Below are 16,789 nucleotides of genomic sequence, written 5' to 3'. Positions count from 1 at the left end.
ACTACTATATCACCTACTCATTGTGAAGTTTACTTACGAAAATCTGGCAAAAGGTTCATCACAACTAGACACAGAAATTAAAATGCCCACTCGTAAGAACCTGTCACTCCATTGACCACTGTTGCTAAGGGACCTCTGCTCATTAAATCTATATATAAGAACGAAATACTGTACCCAAATGAATAAATATTTTAGAAAGTTAAACAGGATAAACATTCTGAATATTACTATAATTAATTTATTGTGGAAAAAATAAGTCTGAGGAAGTGTCATGAATGCAACAGGGCTGTGTATAGAAATACTTGGAATGCTCACCTGGTTTGCACTCTAAACCCAGCAGTATCTCAAGAAATACATTCAAGACTATCAGCAATAGCTCCTACACATTTCTGCATCTTCAATAATTCAGTAAAACCAAGATCCCCAAATTTCCCCTTCCAAGGTTTCATTCATTCAATTTCCTTACTTCAGCCAATCCTTCTCATTTGCCATATCTTCAGGAGCCATTTTTGCCCTTGCAAAGTGGAAATATAGATGTCACCTCTTTAATATTGTAGTATTGTGTAATCTCATGTTGCATGTTACAGATTTGCCTCCCATTTTCAACTGTGGACATATCCACCCTGGAATCTGGCCTTCCCCAACATGCTGAAAATGGCTGTTACTGCAACTACAGTGGACTTTGGCCTTTTACTTGGCAGTGCTGGGAAAAGGCTAACCTAAAGCACTGCTGAATATTCCAATTCTTCTGCTGTCTTACCTTCTCCATTAGCTGAATAAGCCCAGATGAGGTAAATGATGATACATCTCAGCAAAGTCATCTTCAGGTTCCTGGTGGTAAATCCAGTGCCTGTAGCAGCTGACACTGAGTTCTCCTCTTCTCTAGGTTCTCTTCTCAACAACTGCTTTTTCAGACTGATCTTCCTTTCCCACCTCTAGCTGCAGTTTTTGCTAGTCTTTCAACATCAAGGTACACAGATAACTTGTGTAAACTCCACAAGGAATTCAGTCCAAGTTATATTTTTCAGTGTTCTCTTTCAGTAAATGGAAGGTTTCCCTTCAACAGGACTGGGGGATTCTTGAACTGAAACAATCCAGTAAATAGATTCTTTCAAAAGCACAACTATTGATAGTCTCTAGGAGTGAATTTTGGGTCACCCAGATAAAAAAAGTTTGTTTAGTTTATGCTTGGTCTTCACCAAGCTTCCCCAGCATGTGCATTATACATTTCTTTTGCAGAATGAAACATTAATTCTCTAAACACGGAAATTCCCATACCACACAGTGACATCCAAGAGCTTCAGAGAGGCTTCTAGTGGGTCAGATAGTATTTGGAGTTTGCTGGCATGTGATAGGAAGGCCATAACCATAAGCAGATCCAGAATTTTGTAAAGGGGAGGGGATGCAGCAGCAGGGTCAGTCTGCATGTCTTGTTCCCCACCTCCTCCCCTCCTCCCCCATCAGGTTACGCAGACCAGGCTGGGGACATCTTTAAGTCCCTGAATCAGATAAGAATCCCTACCTGCACCGCTGAGAACACCCACTCTCTTCCCTTCTAGGCTCTGCAGTAGGGCTGTGTGAAATTTCACTTGGTATTTTATTTCGAAGCTGTTTCAAGGAGTTTTGATCTTGAAACAGTGAAATTAAAGTGAAACAAAAGCCTTCAAAACAGCTTCCGAATGAAACAAGGGCACTTGAAACATTTCAAAAGTTTCAAAACTTTTTTGAGTTTCGAAGTGGGGCGTACTTGGCTTCAGCACCAGTCCCAGCCGGCAGCAGCAACCTCCTATCATTTGGCACAGATCTGGGGGCAGCGACCCCTGGGAGGATTGTGGCGCATCCCCCAGCCCTCCCAGGAGTGTGGGCCCCTGGATCTGCATGCCAATAGTGCAGATCTTCCCGGCACTGGGTGCAGGCTGTGCCCAGCACTGGTCCCAGGTGTAGGAATAGCCTCCTGTGACCTGGCAGGCAGATCAGAGGCCTGCACCCTTGGGAGGAGTCAGGCAGAGCCCCTGAAGGTCTCCAGGGAGCAGGTGGGCCCCTGATCTGCCTGCCAGATGACAGGAAGCTGCTGCTACCGGCTGGGGCCAGCAGCAGCACCAATCTTCCCAGCACTGGGTGCAGGCTGCATCCAGAACTGGTCCCAGCTGGCAGCAGCTGCCTCCTGTCATCTGGCAGGCAGATCGGGGCCCTACCTGCACACCCAGGAGGGCTGTGAGGCTCTGATGGACTCTTAATTGGTATGTGGGCTCCCAGTCAGCCTGTCAGATGATAGGAGGATGCCGCTGCCAGCTGGAAGATTGGTGCTGCCACCAGACCCAGGTGGCAGGAGCAACCTCCTGTCATCCAGCAGGCAGATCATGGGCCTGCACCCCCAGGAGGGCTGTGGGGCTCTGTTGGACTCCTCCTGGGGGTGCAGATGGGCCCCCAATCTGCCTGCTGGATGACAGGAGGCTGCTCCTGCCACCTGGGACCGGCTCTGGGCACAGCCTGCACCCATCACCAGGAAGATTGGTGCTGCCACTGGCCCCTGGCAGCAGAAGCAGCTTCCTGTCATCTGGCAGGCAGATCGGAGATGCCCCTGGGAGGAGTCTGGCACAGCCCCGCAGCCCTCCTGGGGGTACAGGCCCCAAGATCTGCCTGCTGTTTGATAGGAGGCTGCTGCTGCTGGCAAGTAACCATTTTGCTTGTCAACATCTTCAAGTGCAGTTTCCCAAAAACCTCTACATCTATCTCCTTAAAGCTTAGTAGTCTTCATGCCCTCAGAACGGGCTACCATCTCTGCAGCTTTCATCCAAAGCAGGCTAGAAATGACAAAGTTATAGGCAGTTTTGTGCTTCCCCATTATAGCCTATGGGCAAAATGTTAAAACAGCGTTGAAACAGCAAGCAGTTTTGCCAATACGAAAGGGAAGCGTGCTTTCAAACTTAAACAAAACTCAAAATGAAACACTGTTCTGTCAAAATGTCGAAACGGAAGTTGAAGTGGAACAGCGGTGTTTCGCATGGCCCTACTCTGCAGCATGTTTCCTCTCCTCCCATTCCTGCCTCTCCCACCCACTACTGCTGCTATGACCCTAGGTGACCTGGGAATTATCTCCTGCCCCACTTCACCCAAGCTGTGTGAACAGCTGGGGATTAGCTAGTGGGGAAACCCAGAAAGACTAAGGAGATAGGATAACCTGGCCACTGTCACCATTGTTGATGTCCCCAGCTGTCCCCAGCTGAGCTCCTTCACCCTTAGGTCAGCCAGAAGCAGTGACAGCAATGAATAGGGTAGGAGTGGGGGATGAAGGAAGCATATGTGCTGCTAAGCATGGAGAAGACGGAAATGGGTGGAAGTCTTACTTGATTCCTTTAAAAAGTCCTCAATGCTTCTCTTACATGGGGATCCAAAAGGAGGGATGTGACTGTGCCACCACACCCCCTCTGTATCCAGCCCAGCCAGGAATGATTCAGAAAAGATTTGAGAGGTTCCTTGGCTCCAACAATTTTTGGAACTTGCTAAATATTCCTTGGTCAAGGGATCCTTTTTTTACTTTGCTATATCTTAGGAAAACTGAATGGGGAGCTCATAAAAAACCAAAGACACTTCCTTCAACAAAGTCTGATAATATGAGGCTAATCACCGGGGATCCTGGTTTTCTATGATAAAAAAATCCCCAATTTGGGGGTTAAAAAAAGTAACCCAAAATACACCTTTGTCCATGATTAAAATGGAACACCACTAATACATAGCTATATATATAGTGATGATTGATTTTGATCATGGAAATATGTGGATTTTGGGTTACTTTTTTAATGGGAACATTGTTTTTTATCAGAGAAAACCAGGATCCCCACTAATCACTCTAAAGACACTAGAAATATGACATTCTTGCTATTGTTCTATTTCCATGTTTGTCTGGACTCTGGATTAAGAATCTTAGTTATAATCTGTTTTATGTGAATCAATCATGAGAAGAGATCCTGGTTTTCTCTGTTTAAAAGTCCCAAATTCTCTGATTAAAAATCCCCAAATCCACTCTTTTCCATGATTAAAAACAAACGCCACTATATATAGAGTATATATACACACTAAGAATAGCAATCATGCACACACACAGAGGCACCCATTTTTTTTAATGTAGCAGATTCAGTAGCAATAATTAGATTGATCAAATGCTGATCCCAACTTAAGGCAGACAAGGTTGTTTGGGTAAATCTGACATTTTTTATTATACCAACTTAAAATATTTGGAAAAATTCTTCTTTGCAAACTTTTGTGTATAAACACCCTTCTCCCTTTTGTACCTGAAAGCTTGCAAAGAAGAATTTTTCCAACTATTTTAGTTGGTCTAATAAAAGACATCAGATTTACCCAAAAAACCTTGTCTCCCTATGTCCTTAGACCAACACAGCTACAACCAATATCCCTGATTTCTGACTTGAAATGCTTTTATTCGCGCAGTTACCATTTCTTCCTTGTGTTTATTACTTGCTAGTTCCAGCCTCACCACTGAGTTTCATCATCTATCTCCTCCTTTTTTCTAGCTATCATTTTGCTCTATTTTTTGTCCCTGGAACCCCTTCTCACAACTCCTTAGTGAATGGTGGTCCAGGCTAAAGGAATGCATGTAGCACTTTGATTGGGTGTGATGAGGCTGAAGTTTCTGCTTTGGTCCTCTAGGGTTTGACTCCACACTAGGCTAGTCCCAGGAAACCTCTCTGTCCTGTACAGAAAGGCCTTATGGCACAGTACAAAATTCCACTGTGGCATATCAATGAAGTTGTAAACTTCAGTTTATAACCTGGAGCCTTAGTTGATCTTTTAACTCTCTTGGGACAAGATAGTAACCATCAGCACAGGGAAGGACTATAATCCTGTTAAGAAACAGTTTCAGGAGTTGCTAAGTGACTAGGCATAAGTCATACAAGAAACCTGTGGCACAGGTCCATCCTCCTATGATCTTATTGTGAACAATGCAGTCTGGATTCCTGCTACAGTCAGGCTTACAGTAATGTGAAATCTTTAGGCCTTCACACAATTTTGGGTTTAATAGATATACTGTATACTGACCATGGTCTTAGAATAGGTTTGCATTTGTTTTTGTTTATTTGATTCAGTTAAAGAGCATTGGCAGAAGTGCTCGTGTACACATAACCAAATGTGCCCTTTCTTGTGTTTCAGAAGCAGTACTGTTTGCACATACCAGTGTTCCTGATGTTCTAAAAGTTCTTCTGGCTTTTCAAAGTAAAACTCATCTAGAAGTAGTTTACTTTGGGTTGCCACAAATTAAAACGTTGCAGCCACGGATTCATTAGGTATAAACAGACATTCACTCAAAGACATGTAATGAGCCCCTTTGTCCACCAGGTGGCGCAACGACTTGTGCGTAGTTCATCCCTTTGTCCACCAGATGTCCCTTCGATTAGCAAACTGGAGATAAAGAGGATGCCTGCAATTTGCTGGTTGGTATGTTTTTTGTGTAATATTTATTTCCAGACACCAGGTGAGCAGCTCAGCCCGACATGAATCAATCTTCTGTTCACCTACCTGCACAGACACCTATGCCTCATCCCAGCCTCCCCAGCCCAAATGTGTCATCATATCTACATGAACAGAGCTGTTTGCTTATATTAACTCTACAGCAATGCAGCAGGATTCTCACACAATACAACTGCATGTTCAGGACTTATCTATTTGTTTAGTTCCTACTGGCTAACCCAGGAAGGGTGAGAAATGGAGCAGTTGTACTTAAATTAATGAATTCTGTATATAAAGAACTGCTTCAAAAATAGTCAAACTAATGATTACAAATGTGTTTCAATTAGAAATCAGAAGATATTTAAATCACCAAGTTGTTCTGCAGCTTTTGGCCAGAACTACAGGTTCCACCATGTTTTCCCGTTTTGGGTGAATTTGTAAAACAATATTCCTTAGATGGCTTGAGCCACAGGACATGAGGTTCCAGCCTGGAGTGTATTTTGACAGCCGCAGGACTGATCTAACAGACTTTAGCATAGCAAAGCAGCGGTCACCTTCTTATTGAATTGAATGGAATGAGAACTTTCTTGAGCCTTCACCCCAAACTCTGACCTTGAAATTCAAAGAGGATTTCTTAATTTTGGACTTTTTTCCATGCATCTTGGTGCATCTTCTGCTGGGGGAAAGCCAGGACATATTCCATGGCATGTCCAGCCTGGCTGAAACCAGGACAGACCAGAGGTAACCAGCCCTTAAATAAAGCTGCTGCGTTCTTTCACACTTTTCCTCCCTTCCCTGCTCCTTCTATCTCTACTCATTGTCTTCCAAACTGCCACCTATTTACTTTTTCACAGACTCTTTTCTATCATATCAGAACAGCAGCAGTCTTGAAGAAGGTTGTTTGTGTCTGAAAGCTTGCAAATAACTTTTTTCCAACTATTTATTTGTTCTAATAAAAAATATCACATTGGCCAAAGAACCTGGCCTTCCTATGTCTTTGCCACATGCTTCCTGGTGCTCCTGAATTGCTGAGCACTCACGCACTGAGTCTGTTATGATAAAAGTTATAATCTAGAGTTGTTCTCTGTGTGTGCACATGTGCAACCTGCATGGGCAGCAGGGCTGGGGGAGGCAGGGGGCTGCAGGTCAGGAATGAGGGGTACCAGCTGAGCTGGGGAGTCAGGGACTGCAGTTTGGGAATGAGGAACTGGCAGGGCCTGGTGGGACAGGGGGCTACAGGTCAGGACTGAGAGGCACCAGCAGAACTGGGGGGTTGGGTGCAGTGGGTCAGGAGTGAGGCAGCACCAGGGTTGTGGGGCTGTGGCTTAGGAGTGAGAGAAAGAGGCAGGGCTTGAGCATATCATGCTCCCGTTCCACCCCCCCCGACCCCCAAAATCATATACCCATTCCTCTTCTCCTTCCCCTTACCCCCACACCAGTGTCCTCTTTTTTGATGCTGGAAATATGGTAACCCTATTTCAGACTCTTGCACATGCTAATATGTGAGCAAGGTTCTCATCTCAGTATCTCTTCAGACTTGCTCTGGGGACAGCACAGACATGCCCAGAGCAACTTTTCACTCTGCATCCTCAGAAGGAATCCCTTTCTTAAGATCCCTCACTTCTAGAATATGGATCATTGGCATGCACATGGATTCCCTGACTCATGTTTGCCTCTAACTTCAAAGATGTAATAAGCCAAGGACCTTCCCTATGATTTTTCTTTCCCTTTGATATTTTTACATTGCAGATTGCATGGTAGTGTAAAAATAGTCAAACCAGTTGTATGAGCTAACCTGGGTACTAGAACCACTTGAGCTACAGCAGTATGGAGCTGAGGGAGGGCTCATTTACCTCACTGAAAGAGAAGATACATTCCAGGAGCTGAACTACTTCATGTATAGAGAGAGGTAGTAAGCCATATTAGTCTGAAGCTTATGTAGAAGGCAGTGCAGTGTGGTACTTTATAGACTAACCCATTCAGAGAGGTATGAACTTGTGTATGCTACTGCCATCATGTACTACAAATATGAATAGCATCTGATGAAGTGGGCTGTAGCCTATGAAAGCCCATGCCTCTCTGACTTAGTCTGTAAGGTGATCCACTGCCCTCCTTGCTTCATTTATAGCTAGCCTGTGCATCTCTGTACTGCACTGCAGTTAGCACTGTAGACATACATTGCTACCTGCATCACTGTTTAATGTGATATATACTTTTTAACTAAGAAACATGAAGCCTGTGTCCACTCACTGCTAAAGCCATGGAACTGATTCTGTAACAGATATTTATAAGAGGCCTGACTGACCTCTGAAGATGCTGAGACCCCTCAACTTTCACTGATTTCCACCAAACTTGAAACTGCTCCACAAGTTAGGGGATCAGGCCCAACAGCTCGTGAGCTGCATCCAGTTCCACTAAATATGCTCCAATATTACTTTTAGCAATCTCAGTCTTCAAGAAATGAGTGAATGTCTTATGTATTTTGGTAGTTGTACTGCTTATTTTACTAGCAATTGTGTGGATACCGGGGCAAGTCATTACGAGCAATGTAAAAAACAAAGTTAATGTGACCATCAATTATTTATTATAACACTGACATAAGCAGCACAGTTGTGTATATAAGTAGCAATATTGTTAAGTTACAAGAATTAGGTTTACAAATGACAGGAGAAATAATGGTAATATTATGAATAGAGTCTATGAATCTATGAATCTATTAGAAATGAACCAGTCAGGTGTATAGGTAGGAAGGGTACCGTTTGAATTAAAGGCAGGCCTGGTAGCATGCCACTAGGGCTGTGCGGAACAGCACCGTTCTGCTTCAACTTCTGTTTCAACATTTCAACAGAACGGTGTTTTGTTTTGAGTTTCGTTTCATTTCGAAAGCACTGCTCTGTTTTGTTTTATCAAAACTGTTTTGCCCACAGGCTATAATGGGGAAGCACGAAACTGCCTATAACTTTGTCATTTCTAGCCTGATTTGGATTTGCTTTGTCATTTCTAGCCTGATTTGGATCCTCCTGAGGCTGCCTTCCAGATGATAGGAGGCTGCTCCTGACATCTGGGTCCAGCGGCAGCACCAATCGTCCTGGCACCAGTCTCAGGCAGCAGGAGCAGCCTCCTGTGATCTGGCAAGCAGATTGGGGTCTGCAGCAGTCTCCTGTGATCCAGAGCAGTCCCAGGCAGCAGAAGCAGTCTCCTGTGATCCGGCAGGCCAACTGGGGGCTCCCTGCACCCCCTGGAGGAGCCAGCAGAGCTCTGCAGCCCTCCTGAGGGTACGGGGGACCCCCGATCTGCCTTCTAGATCACAGGAGACTGCTCCTGCCACCAGGGACCGGCGCTGAGTGAAGCCTGCACCCGGTGCCAGGAAGATCGGTGCTGCCACCCATCCCAAGTGGTAGGAGCAGACTCCTGCCATACAGCAGGCAGATTGAGGACCCCCCACCCCCCCAGGAGGAGTCAGCACAGTCCCGCAGACCCCTGTTCTGCCTGCCAGATCACAGGAGGCTGCTGTTACCACCTGGGACAGGTGGCAGCACCAATCTTCTTGGCACGGGGTGCGGGCTGTGGTTAGTGCCGGTCCCAGAATTGGTGCCAGAATCCGTCAGCAGCAGAATCCTCCTGGTGCGGCGGTGGCCCCTGGATCTGTGTGGGATGAGAGGAGGCTGCTGCTGCTGGGTGGGACCGGAGCTGAAGCTAAGGCCAGCTTCGAAACTCAAAACATTTTGAAATTGTTGAAACATTTCAAATGCCCTTGTTTTGTTTTGAAGCTGTTTCAAAGGCTTTTCTTTCTTTTCAATTTCGCTGTTTCAAGCTGGAACCGCATTGAAACAGCTTCAAAATGACAGACTTGGTACAATTTTGCGCAGCCATACCTGCCTCCTGTTGCCAAAGCTTGCAGACATTTCCTATTCTAAGACCTTCCTTTCAGTTGCTCGTAAGTGCTAAACTTTAACAGATCAGAGTAATATTTAATGCGTTGCATATCTTCCTCTGGCTGAAAGCTTTTGGAAGAATTCAGCCAAAATAGCTTGGCTGCTTCTGGGAAGAAATGTAGGGCCAAACAAGCTGTGTTTCAATGTTAAAAAAAGCAGACACACCTCCTGTCTTTCTGGCACTGTGCTAATGAAACCACATACTTTAATGCAGAGGGCCAGGGTGCACTGTGGAGTTGGAGTGGGCAGTAGATTGGGAGGGATGAATTGGAAGCAGAAGCTGGCAGGGAAGGAGAATGACTGAGTAGGCAAGAAGAGCAGGAGAACAAAAAGCCATAACCTAGAGATCCTGCAGCCTGGCTTGGCAGGGACCACCTGTCTGCTAGGGCTGAGAACCAGTGTAGGGTTATCATATGTCTGGGTTTTACCAGCCATGTCCTTTTTTTTTGGCCCCCTGTGCTATGTCTGGGCAGATTTTTTAAATGCAAGCTAAATGTCTGGGATTTTCTCCCCCGCTCCGTTTTTGAGATGACTGCTGCTAGGTAAAAGTACCCAGAGTACCTAGTGCGGTGCCTGCGTGATTGGAAGTGAGTTTGTGATTTTACTTTGCGCTGCTGGTGGGAGCAAGGGGAGGGTGACCAGAGGCAGCAGGGCGTGGAGCACAGAGGATCAGGAGTGAGGGGCACCTGCAGGGCTGAGGGAGCAGGGGCTGCAGGCAAGAATAAGCAGCACCGGCAGAGCCAGGGGTGTTGGAGGCTGCAGGTCAAGAGTGAGGGGCACTGGCAGGGCTGGGAGGGTGTGGGTCAGGAGTGAGGGGCATTGGGGGCGGAGGAGCAGATGACTGTGGGTTGGGTGTGCAAGGCACAGGCAGCTCCAGGGAGCTGCAGGTCAGGAGTGAGGGGCATCAGCAAGAGTGGGGAGGCAGAGTAATGCTTTTTGGGAGTGAAGGGCACTGGCAGGGCTGGGTTCAGTGGGTCAGGAGTGAGGGGCAGCAGTAGGGCTGCAGGGGGGCTGTGGCTTGTCAGTGAGGGGCAACAGGATGAGCAGGGGAAGGGCACTGGCATGTCACTGCCCCCCAACCATCCTATTTCCCCTGCTGCCCTCCACCACCCCATCCCAGGTGTTCTCTATTTTGAACCTGGAAATATGTTAACCCTAAGGTCCAGGAGACTCACTTCACATGCAAGACAGGACCCTGAGAGGGGTTCAAGCAGTGATACAAACTGTTCTTTGGGGGGATGGGAGGGGTAGAGTAGCTCAGCCTGTTGAATAGCATTATTGCCCTGCTATTTACAGTTCAATTCTTACACAGCTTAGGAGGCTTAGAAACTGGGAGAACCTGTTATTTGGGTTTAAAAAGGCTGGCTTTGTGGAGAGAGGGGCTGTTGCCTGCACACAGTGAATAAGATGCCACTCATTATGAAACTGGGGAGTCCTGTGAGCAGGAGGAGGGGAGGGAGAGGTGATTTGCTCTGAAGGGTTAATGTCAGGAGACCAGGGCAGGCTCCCTGCCAGCCGAAGAGTCTTTGCTGGAACCAGGGGAGATTCAGGCATGAAATTCCTGTCACAGTTTATCACTCAGAGTATCAATACAACCTGACCATTTTTTTTTTCATTCTGGTGTCTTAAAACAATCCTCCTGGGATGCTTTGCTGATGGGTCCCTGGTCAAATGTCTGAGCTGATTGCTCTGCAGATAAAGCACAGGGCATGACCATATGTAGGGTTACTATATTTCCTGTGCCACAAAAGAGGACACCTGTTCTGGGAGGAGGAGAGAGGGGCTGAGTGTGTGTGTGTGTGTGTGTGTGTGTGTGTGTGTGTGTGTGTGTCGGGGTATTTCTAATCGCTACAGTAAATAACAAGTGTTATTTCCTCAGAAATTAAGTGAGAAACAAAAATGAATGTAAAGTGGTTTTAAAATGTACCTTTTTACATGCTGTCAGTCCTCTCCTGTGCTTCTTTGGTCGTGCCCATACATTCTTATCTTTCTCAGCAATTGTTGATTGCTCATCAAGTAGCCATGGAAGTCTTTGCAAGAGGTGTGCCTGAAGTTGCACTGCACAAGCAGTATTCCTTTTGATGACTCAACAGTCAAGTTGTTCCTTTCCTTTGTCCACTGGCTTTGCATTAGTGAAAAAACCTGTTCTATATTTGCATTGTGGGAGGGAACAGAAAAGAGGAACTGGGCAGTCCTTAACAGTTCTGAGTGACATTCAATGTTTTTGGCCTTCTCAAAATATTTGACCCATTTTTGGTGTGCTAGCAGATTTATGAACTCTTCATCACCATTGCAACCTTCCACAAATTTCTTGAGATTGCTGAACTGATTAAAGCACTTAACCTCATCAATTTGCACCCCCTTCTCTGTCAGGTATTTGATACAAGGTTCCACATCATTCCAATTTGATGTCTCACTTAAGGCCACCCACATGAAACAGGAGAAGTCTTCCAAGGGTGCCATCCACATCTCCAGATATTCTATGCAGGTGCTGTACAGACATTCAGCTTTTGCACAGAATACATTACACTCTTCATCAAGTCCCTCCTTATTCTTTTGTGCCAGTAGCTCCTTAATTTTCAGTGACATGAAGTTGTGGGTCTTGTGTTCACAAAGGATAGTGCATACTGAGTTCAAGATTTTCACCACTTCCGCAGTGGAGTTGTTTTCCATTTCTATTTCTTGAATGTCTAAATGGAATGCACTCATGAGTGAGTGCATATGCCAGAGGTAAATCTCACTGAACTCATGTTCAAAAAAATGATTAATCACATTAGGTGGTTTGCTTTGTGACAGGAAGAATGATTTCAAGGCTGGAAACTTCTAAAGCAGCCTTGTGATACCTGGAAATAAGGACAGCCATCGTGTCTTGCTGTAAGAAAGCAGCTTTCTGTATTCAACTTCAACAGTCTCACAGTATTCCTTAAGAAGCTCAGGTTGCACAATGTAGATATGGAAGTACTTGCAAATGCTAATATTATAAAAGCCTTAGTCTGTCTGTCTGTCCATAATACTTTATTCCCACTCTGACTGGTTGTCTCAGCAGACAGAGACACACATCAGAGCGCCACCATGACAGTGGGGACTGAGGGGCTGGAGTAGGGGGAGGGCCCTGCTTCTTAGAGGCAAAGGGGGATGGCAGGGACCAGAGCACTCCCCGGTCCCACTATGGGAGGCCTATTTAAACTTAATTAGCTAAAACGCAGTTGCCAGGTTAGGGAATGCTGAGGCAAGACACCAAGTCAGGGGGGATGGGCAACATTTTGAACAATGGTAAAGGGTTCATCACAGCGTCCAGCCTGTTGGACACAAGTGTTGTCATACTTTTCCCGGGATGACTGGTGGAAGTCCTCTCCACAAAAGGTTATGAAAACTCCAGTAATTGCCTTAAGTCTGTTAAAAGATTATAGTAAGATCTGGAAAAGTCATGCTAAGCTGAGGCTTGTTCACAAGTAAAAATCCAAAACCCTGATGCTGCAAGCTATCTATTGTTTCTGAAGACACCAGGAGATATCCCATCAGTATATCTGCTATCCATAGGAATTTCAAGCTGGCTCCTAAGTATCTGGTTACTCCCTAACCTTACATGTTTCCTGAGTATCAACCAGTTTCCTGAGATGTTCCAAACCAGATAACCCCTTGTCAATAGAGAAGACGATTTGATTTACACTATTGAGAATGCTTGAAAGAAACTGAACTGAGGGTATAAAAATCTGTAAAAAGCAGCAGTGTGTGTGCTGGCACCACCCACTTTCTTCCTGAGAGGCTGAAGGAGGCAGATCATCTCCCTTCAAGGATCGTGCTGAGAATTTTAACCTGTCAGCTTTGCAACGCGAGTGCCTTGGACTGATGAGATCCCAGCTCTCTCCCTTTCTCTTTTCTCTTCTTTCTCTCTAAGCATAGATTTCTGAACGTGAACTGTATTAGTTACGCTTGAGCTAAGTTTCCCCAAATACTTAGTGAAACCAGGATAATACTGTGATTGTTTGTGTTTGCTTTTCCTTTGCATGTCTATTACTGCTAGTGCCATTGTATATTTCATATACTTAGCAATAAATAGCTTTTATAGTCAAACTGGTGGTAACTGGCTATATTTTTCCTTCTCTACTTCTCCTTCCCCACTTGCTCTGCAGCAATGCTCCTTTTACCTAAGCTAAAGATCCCTGTGAAGCCCAAAAGTACTGTGGGGTCTGCTCATCAAGAGGCTAAAAGCCTGGGACATGTTGAGTTTGAAACACATAAGAGGATCGGCTTGTACAGGCTGATTGACCCAGTTTGGCTCAGACGTACCCTAATGAACTGAATGCTGGCCCATGAGGGTGTCATCTGGACACCCAGCTGGATTCAGAGGTATTCTGTTCAACTGTGTGCTTGTGTCTGACTGCAGTTATTGTTGCTCTGATGAACTGATTCTTGGCATATGAGGGTGTCAGCCTGTCCATGCTGATCAACCCAGCCAGGTCAGATGTGTCACATTAATCTGCATCTGTGTGTGTGTGTGTGTGTGTGTATGCCTGATTTGGTGACTGGAGGACTGAGTCCAACAAGATAGCCCCATTGGGGATGAGGGCTTGCAGAAGGGAGAGATACAGCTCCGTATAGAAACACAAGTAACACAAACAGCACATTGATAGAATTACCAAGACCCTAGAAATGTATCCCTAATAAATGAGCACACCCCAAAGCAATGGGCAAATCTGGTAACAAGGGGGCCAAAAAATAGGACACACCTGGGAAAACCCAGGCATATGTTAACCCTAACCATGTGTGATGGGCAATGCATTGTTCTAGAAGTGTTCCCTCTCATTCTCCAAGCAACAAAGATGTCCACACAGCCTTTCAGTTTCACAGGTGAATTGATACAAACTGTTCCATCCCCCACCTTTAATTTGCCTTGATCAAAACCTGGCTTCACCTCTCCCCCTGTGCTGCCAAAGGGCTGAGGCAGCTGGCCAAAGGAGCCTGTTGAAGGCACAATATGGTCAGTTAGCAGCAATTTAACAGCAGCTGGCACAGGGACCAGCAGGGAGGCAGGAAAAACTGGTAGAATCAGTAATTTGGGTAAATAACTGCAGGTTAGCTTGTGGGGAGGAAGAAATCCCTGCAAAAATAATTAATTTAATATGATGCCTCTCTCTTTGGACCTGGGCAGTTTTTTGGACCTAGCCTGTTTGGACCTGGGGAGCCCTGTGAGCAGGAGGGGACCATTTGCTCTGAAGGGCAAATGAAGGCACTCCAGGGTACACCCTTTAGGTGCCGAAGCAGTTATTAATTCTTTGCTGAAAACAGGGGTGGATTACGGGGTAACAGCACCATTGTCTGTAAGCACACCCTTTGTGCATCAAGGCACAGGTGGGACTGGGCACCCATGCCAGGGCCATTTCAAGGTGTGGGGGTAGATAACTAGGAAGGCAACTGCAGGTCGGCAGTGGGGGGTTGTTTTGGGAGTGTTTGCTGGCACCCCCCACCCCCACTGTAATCGAGTACCAAAGAGATCAGCAGGATGGATTGTTATATGGCTCCCACTGCTGGAATTTACTGGGAATTGCACAGCGGGCTTAATTTGTTACATGCAAACAATGATGCAATGTTTTAAAATAAAATATTTTAAATGTAATACACTTATTTTATGTAATGAGGATTAAACCCTGTTATGTGTACAAGCACCCCTGGCACAGCATACCAGCAGCATGAACTTTCTCTTCATTACTTTTAATTCTAAATTGCAAGGATTCTAATCCATTCATCTGCAACCAGAACTGCTTTAATTTCCATTCTACTATGTGCAGTGGTAAATAGCAATATGCAATTCATTTACATAATGCCAAATATACGTCTTACTGCTCTAATTATCAGCAGGAGCTTACCTGGTCTCAATTTTTCTATAGAATACTTTTAGAGAACTGTGTGCTTTTTAGGCTTCCTGAACTAAAATGTTTAGCGGGGTGGGGAAAAGTGAACACTTGCTAATGACCTAAGGCAAACTTCAAAAGGCCCACATCCTTATCTTCATATATCCAAAACACTATGGTATGGAAAGTTAGCCATAAGTCTTCAAAAACTGAAGCTTCTAGTAAGACATCCAGTCATTCCTGTTCTAATCCCAATAGGAAATTGTGTTTTTGCTTGTCCAATATCCTGTTAGGAAGTAGAAGAGTAGGCAGTTTTCCTTTAAATTATCTTCCCAGTACTCAGAAAGACTATTTTTATTTGTCTAAATTTATTTGACAAGGCTTTTGAGTCCTTTTATGATTTATTTACCATTACCATTACCATAACATACATTTTGGCAACAATTAAACAGAAGTTATTGCATGCATCATGTTAAACAGGATTTTTTTTAAAGATGGCTGAAAAAGATAATGAACAAACATTGCAAATAACTTGTCAATAGATTTTGATCTTCAGGGCCAAATTAAAAATTATCTGATAGATGATGCTTCTTTTTATTCATTCTGACGGCCCTATTAAATATAAAACAAATACAAGAAAAAAGGTTTATGAATATTAGTTTCTGAAATGAATATGCTCCCAATGGATATCTCAAAGAAATGGTACATTCTTCTCAAGACAGCTACAAATCAACATACTGGTTGATATCAACCAGCATTGAAAAAGAAATAGAACTATACTCTATGAAAAGTAACGTTATGCTTACCTTTGTAAGCAAGCAGCTTAGCCATTTTAATATTAAATACAAATATTTGTCTCTGAAATAAAGTTTGTGGTTTGATTCCCAGCCCTGGAAAGTAATGCATAATTATATCAGAAGCTTTAACACTGCTCTCTACCATTTGCAACTAGCTGGCCCACCTGAACCCATGGATTCTCAAAGTGACATACTGTAGGTGTTATTTTTCAGAGTACGCTACATGTCTGCTGTGAGAATTCCCATAATACTATGAGCTATCCTAGCTGTGAAGAACATCAATTTTAATAAAGCATCTTCACTGTTAATCAAGAGAAAACAAGAATGGTGTGAAATAAAGAAGGTCTCTCCTCATCAAGACATGTTTTATTTTATTACTAAGCTGGGGATTGGATGGTTTCGAGCAAGTGACACAAGGGAAAACCAGAACTCCAGACTAGAGGGAGTTCATGATGAGAATCCGCAGCCATCTCAGCTGAGGAGATTTTCTGGGGACTGATAAATCCCTTGGCTGAGAATTAATTGGAATTACTGGCCATGTCTACACAAGATGCTGGCTGCACAGTAACCGGAGTTACTGCACAGTTGTGCTGTTGAATGGATTTTAGGTGACACTGACTGTGCAGTGTAAATGTCTTATTTTATTTCTGTATAACTGCCGCGCAACACTCTCACATTTATGTAACCTTGTAATTTTGACTTCTAATCAAAATGAAAGCTTTATATTTTCCCATGCTTA

At 44.6% G+C, this 16,789-nt stretch overlaps 2 protein-coding genes across 2 annotated transcripts in view; both read right to left on the bottom strand.

Annotated features, from left to right (window-relative positions):
- The window catches only part of LOC149864169 (complement factor H-like), a 49,828-nt gene extending 38,346 nt beyond the window's left edge, over positions 1-11,482 (bottom strand). Inside the window, exons 1-2 of the mRNA XM_090048570.1 lie at positions 11,329-11,482; positions 761-1,084 (exon numbers count right to left, since the gene is read on the bottom strand). Of these exons, the coding sequence (XP_089904696.1) occupies positions 761-821 (61 nt within the window). The 5' untranslated portion in view covers positions 822-1,084; positions 11,329-11,482. The remainder of the gene's footprint in view (positions 1-760; positions 1,085-11,328) is intronic.
- A 4,245-nt stretch (positions 11,483-15,727) lies between these two features.
- LOC149864168 (complement factor H-related protein 1-like) overlaps positions 15,728-16,789 on the bottom strand; it is a 36,251-nt gene continuing 35,189 nt past the window's right edge. The window contains exon 6 of the mRNA XM_090049758.1: positions 15,728-15,865. The gene's annotated coding sequence lies outside the window, so the exon portion shown is untranslated. The remainder of the gene's footprint in view (positions 15,866-16,789) is intronic.

Source organism: Crocodylus siamensis, chromosome 5 (assembly GCF_052110815.1).
Source record: "Crocodylus siamensis isolate JL-2025a chromosome 5, ASM5211081v1, whole genome shotgun sequence".
In the NCBI taxonomy this organism is placed as follows: Eukaryota; Metazoa; Chordata; order Crocodylia; family Crocodylidae; genus Crocodylus; species Crocodylus siamensis.
This window is presented reverse-complemented; position numbering and strand designations above follow the sequence as displayed.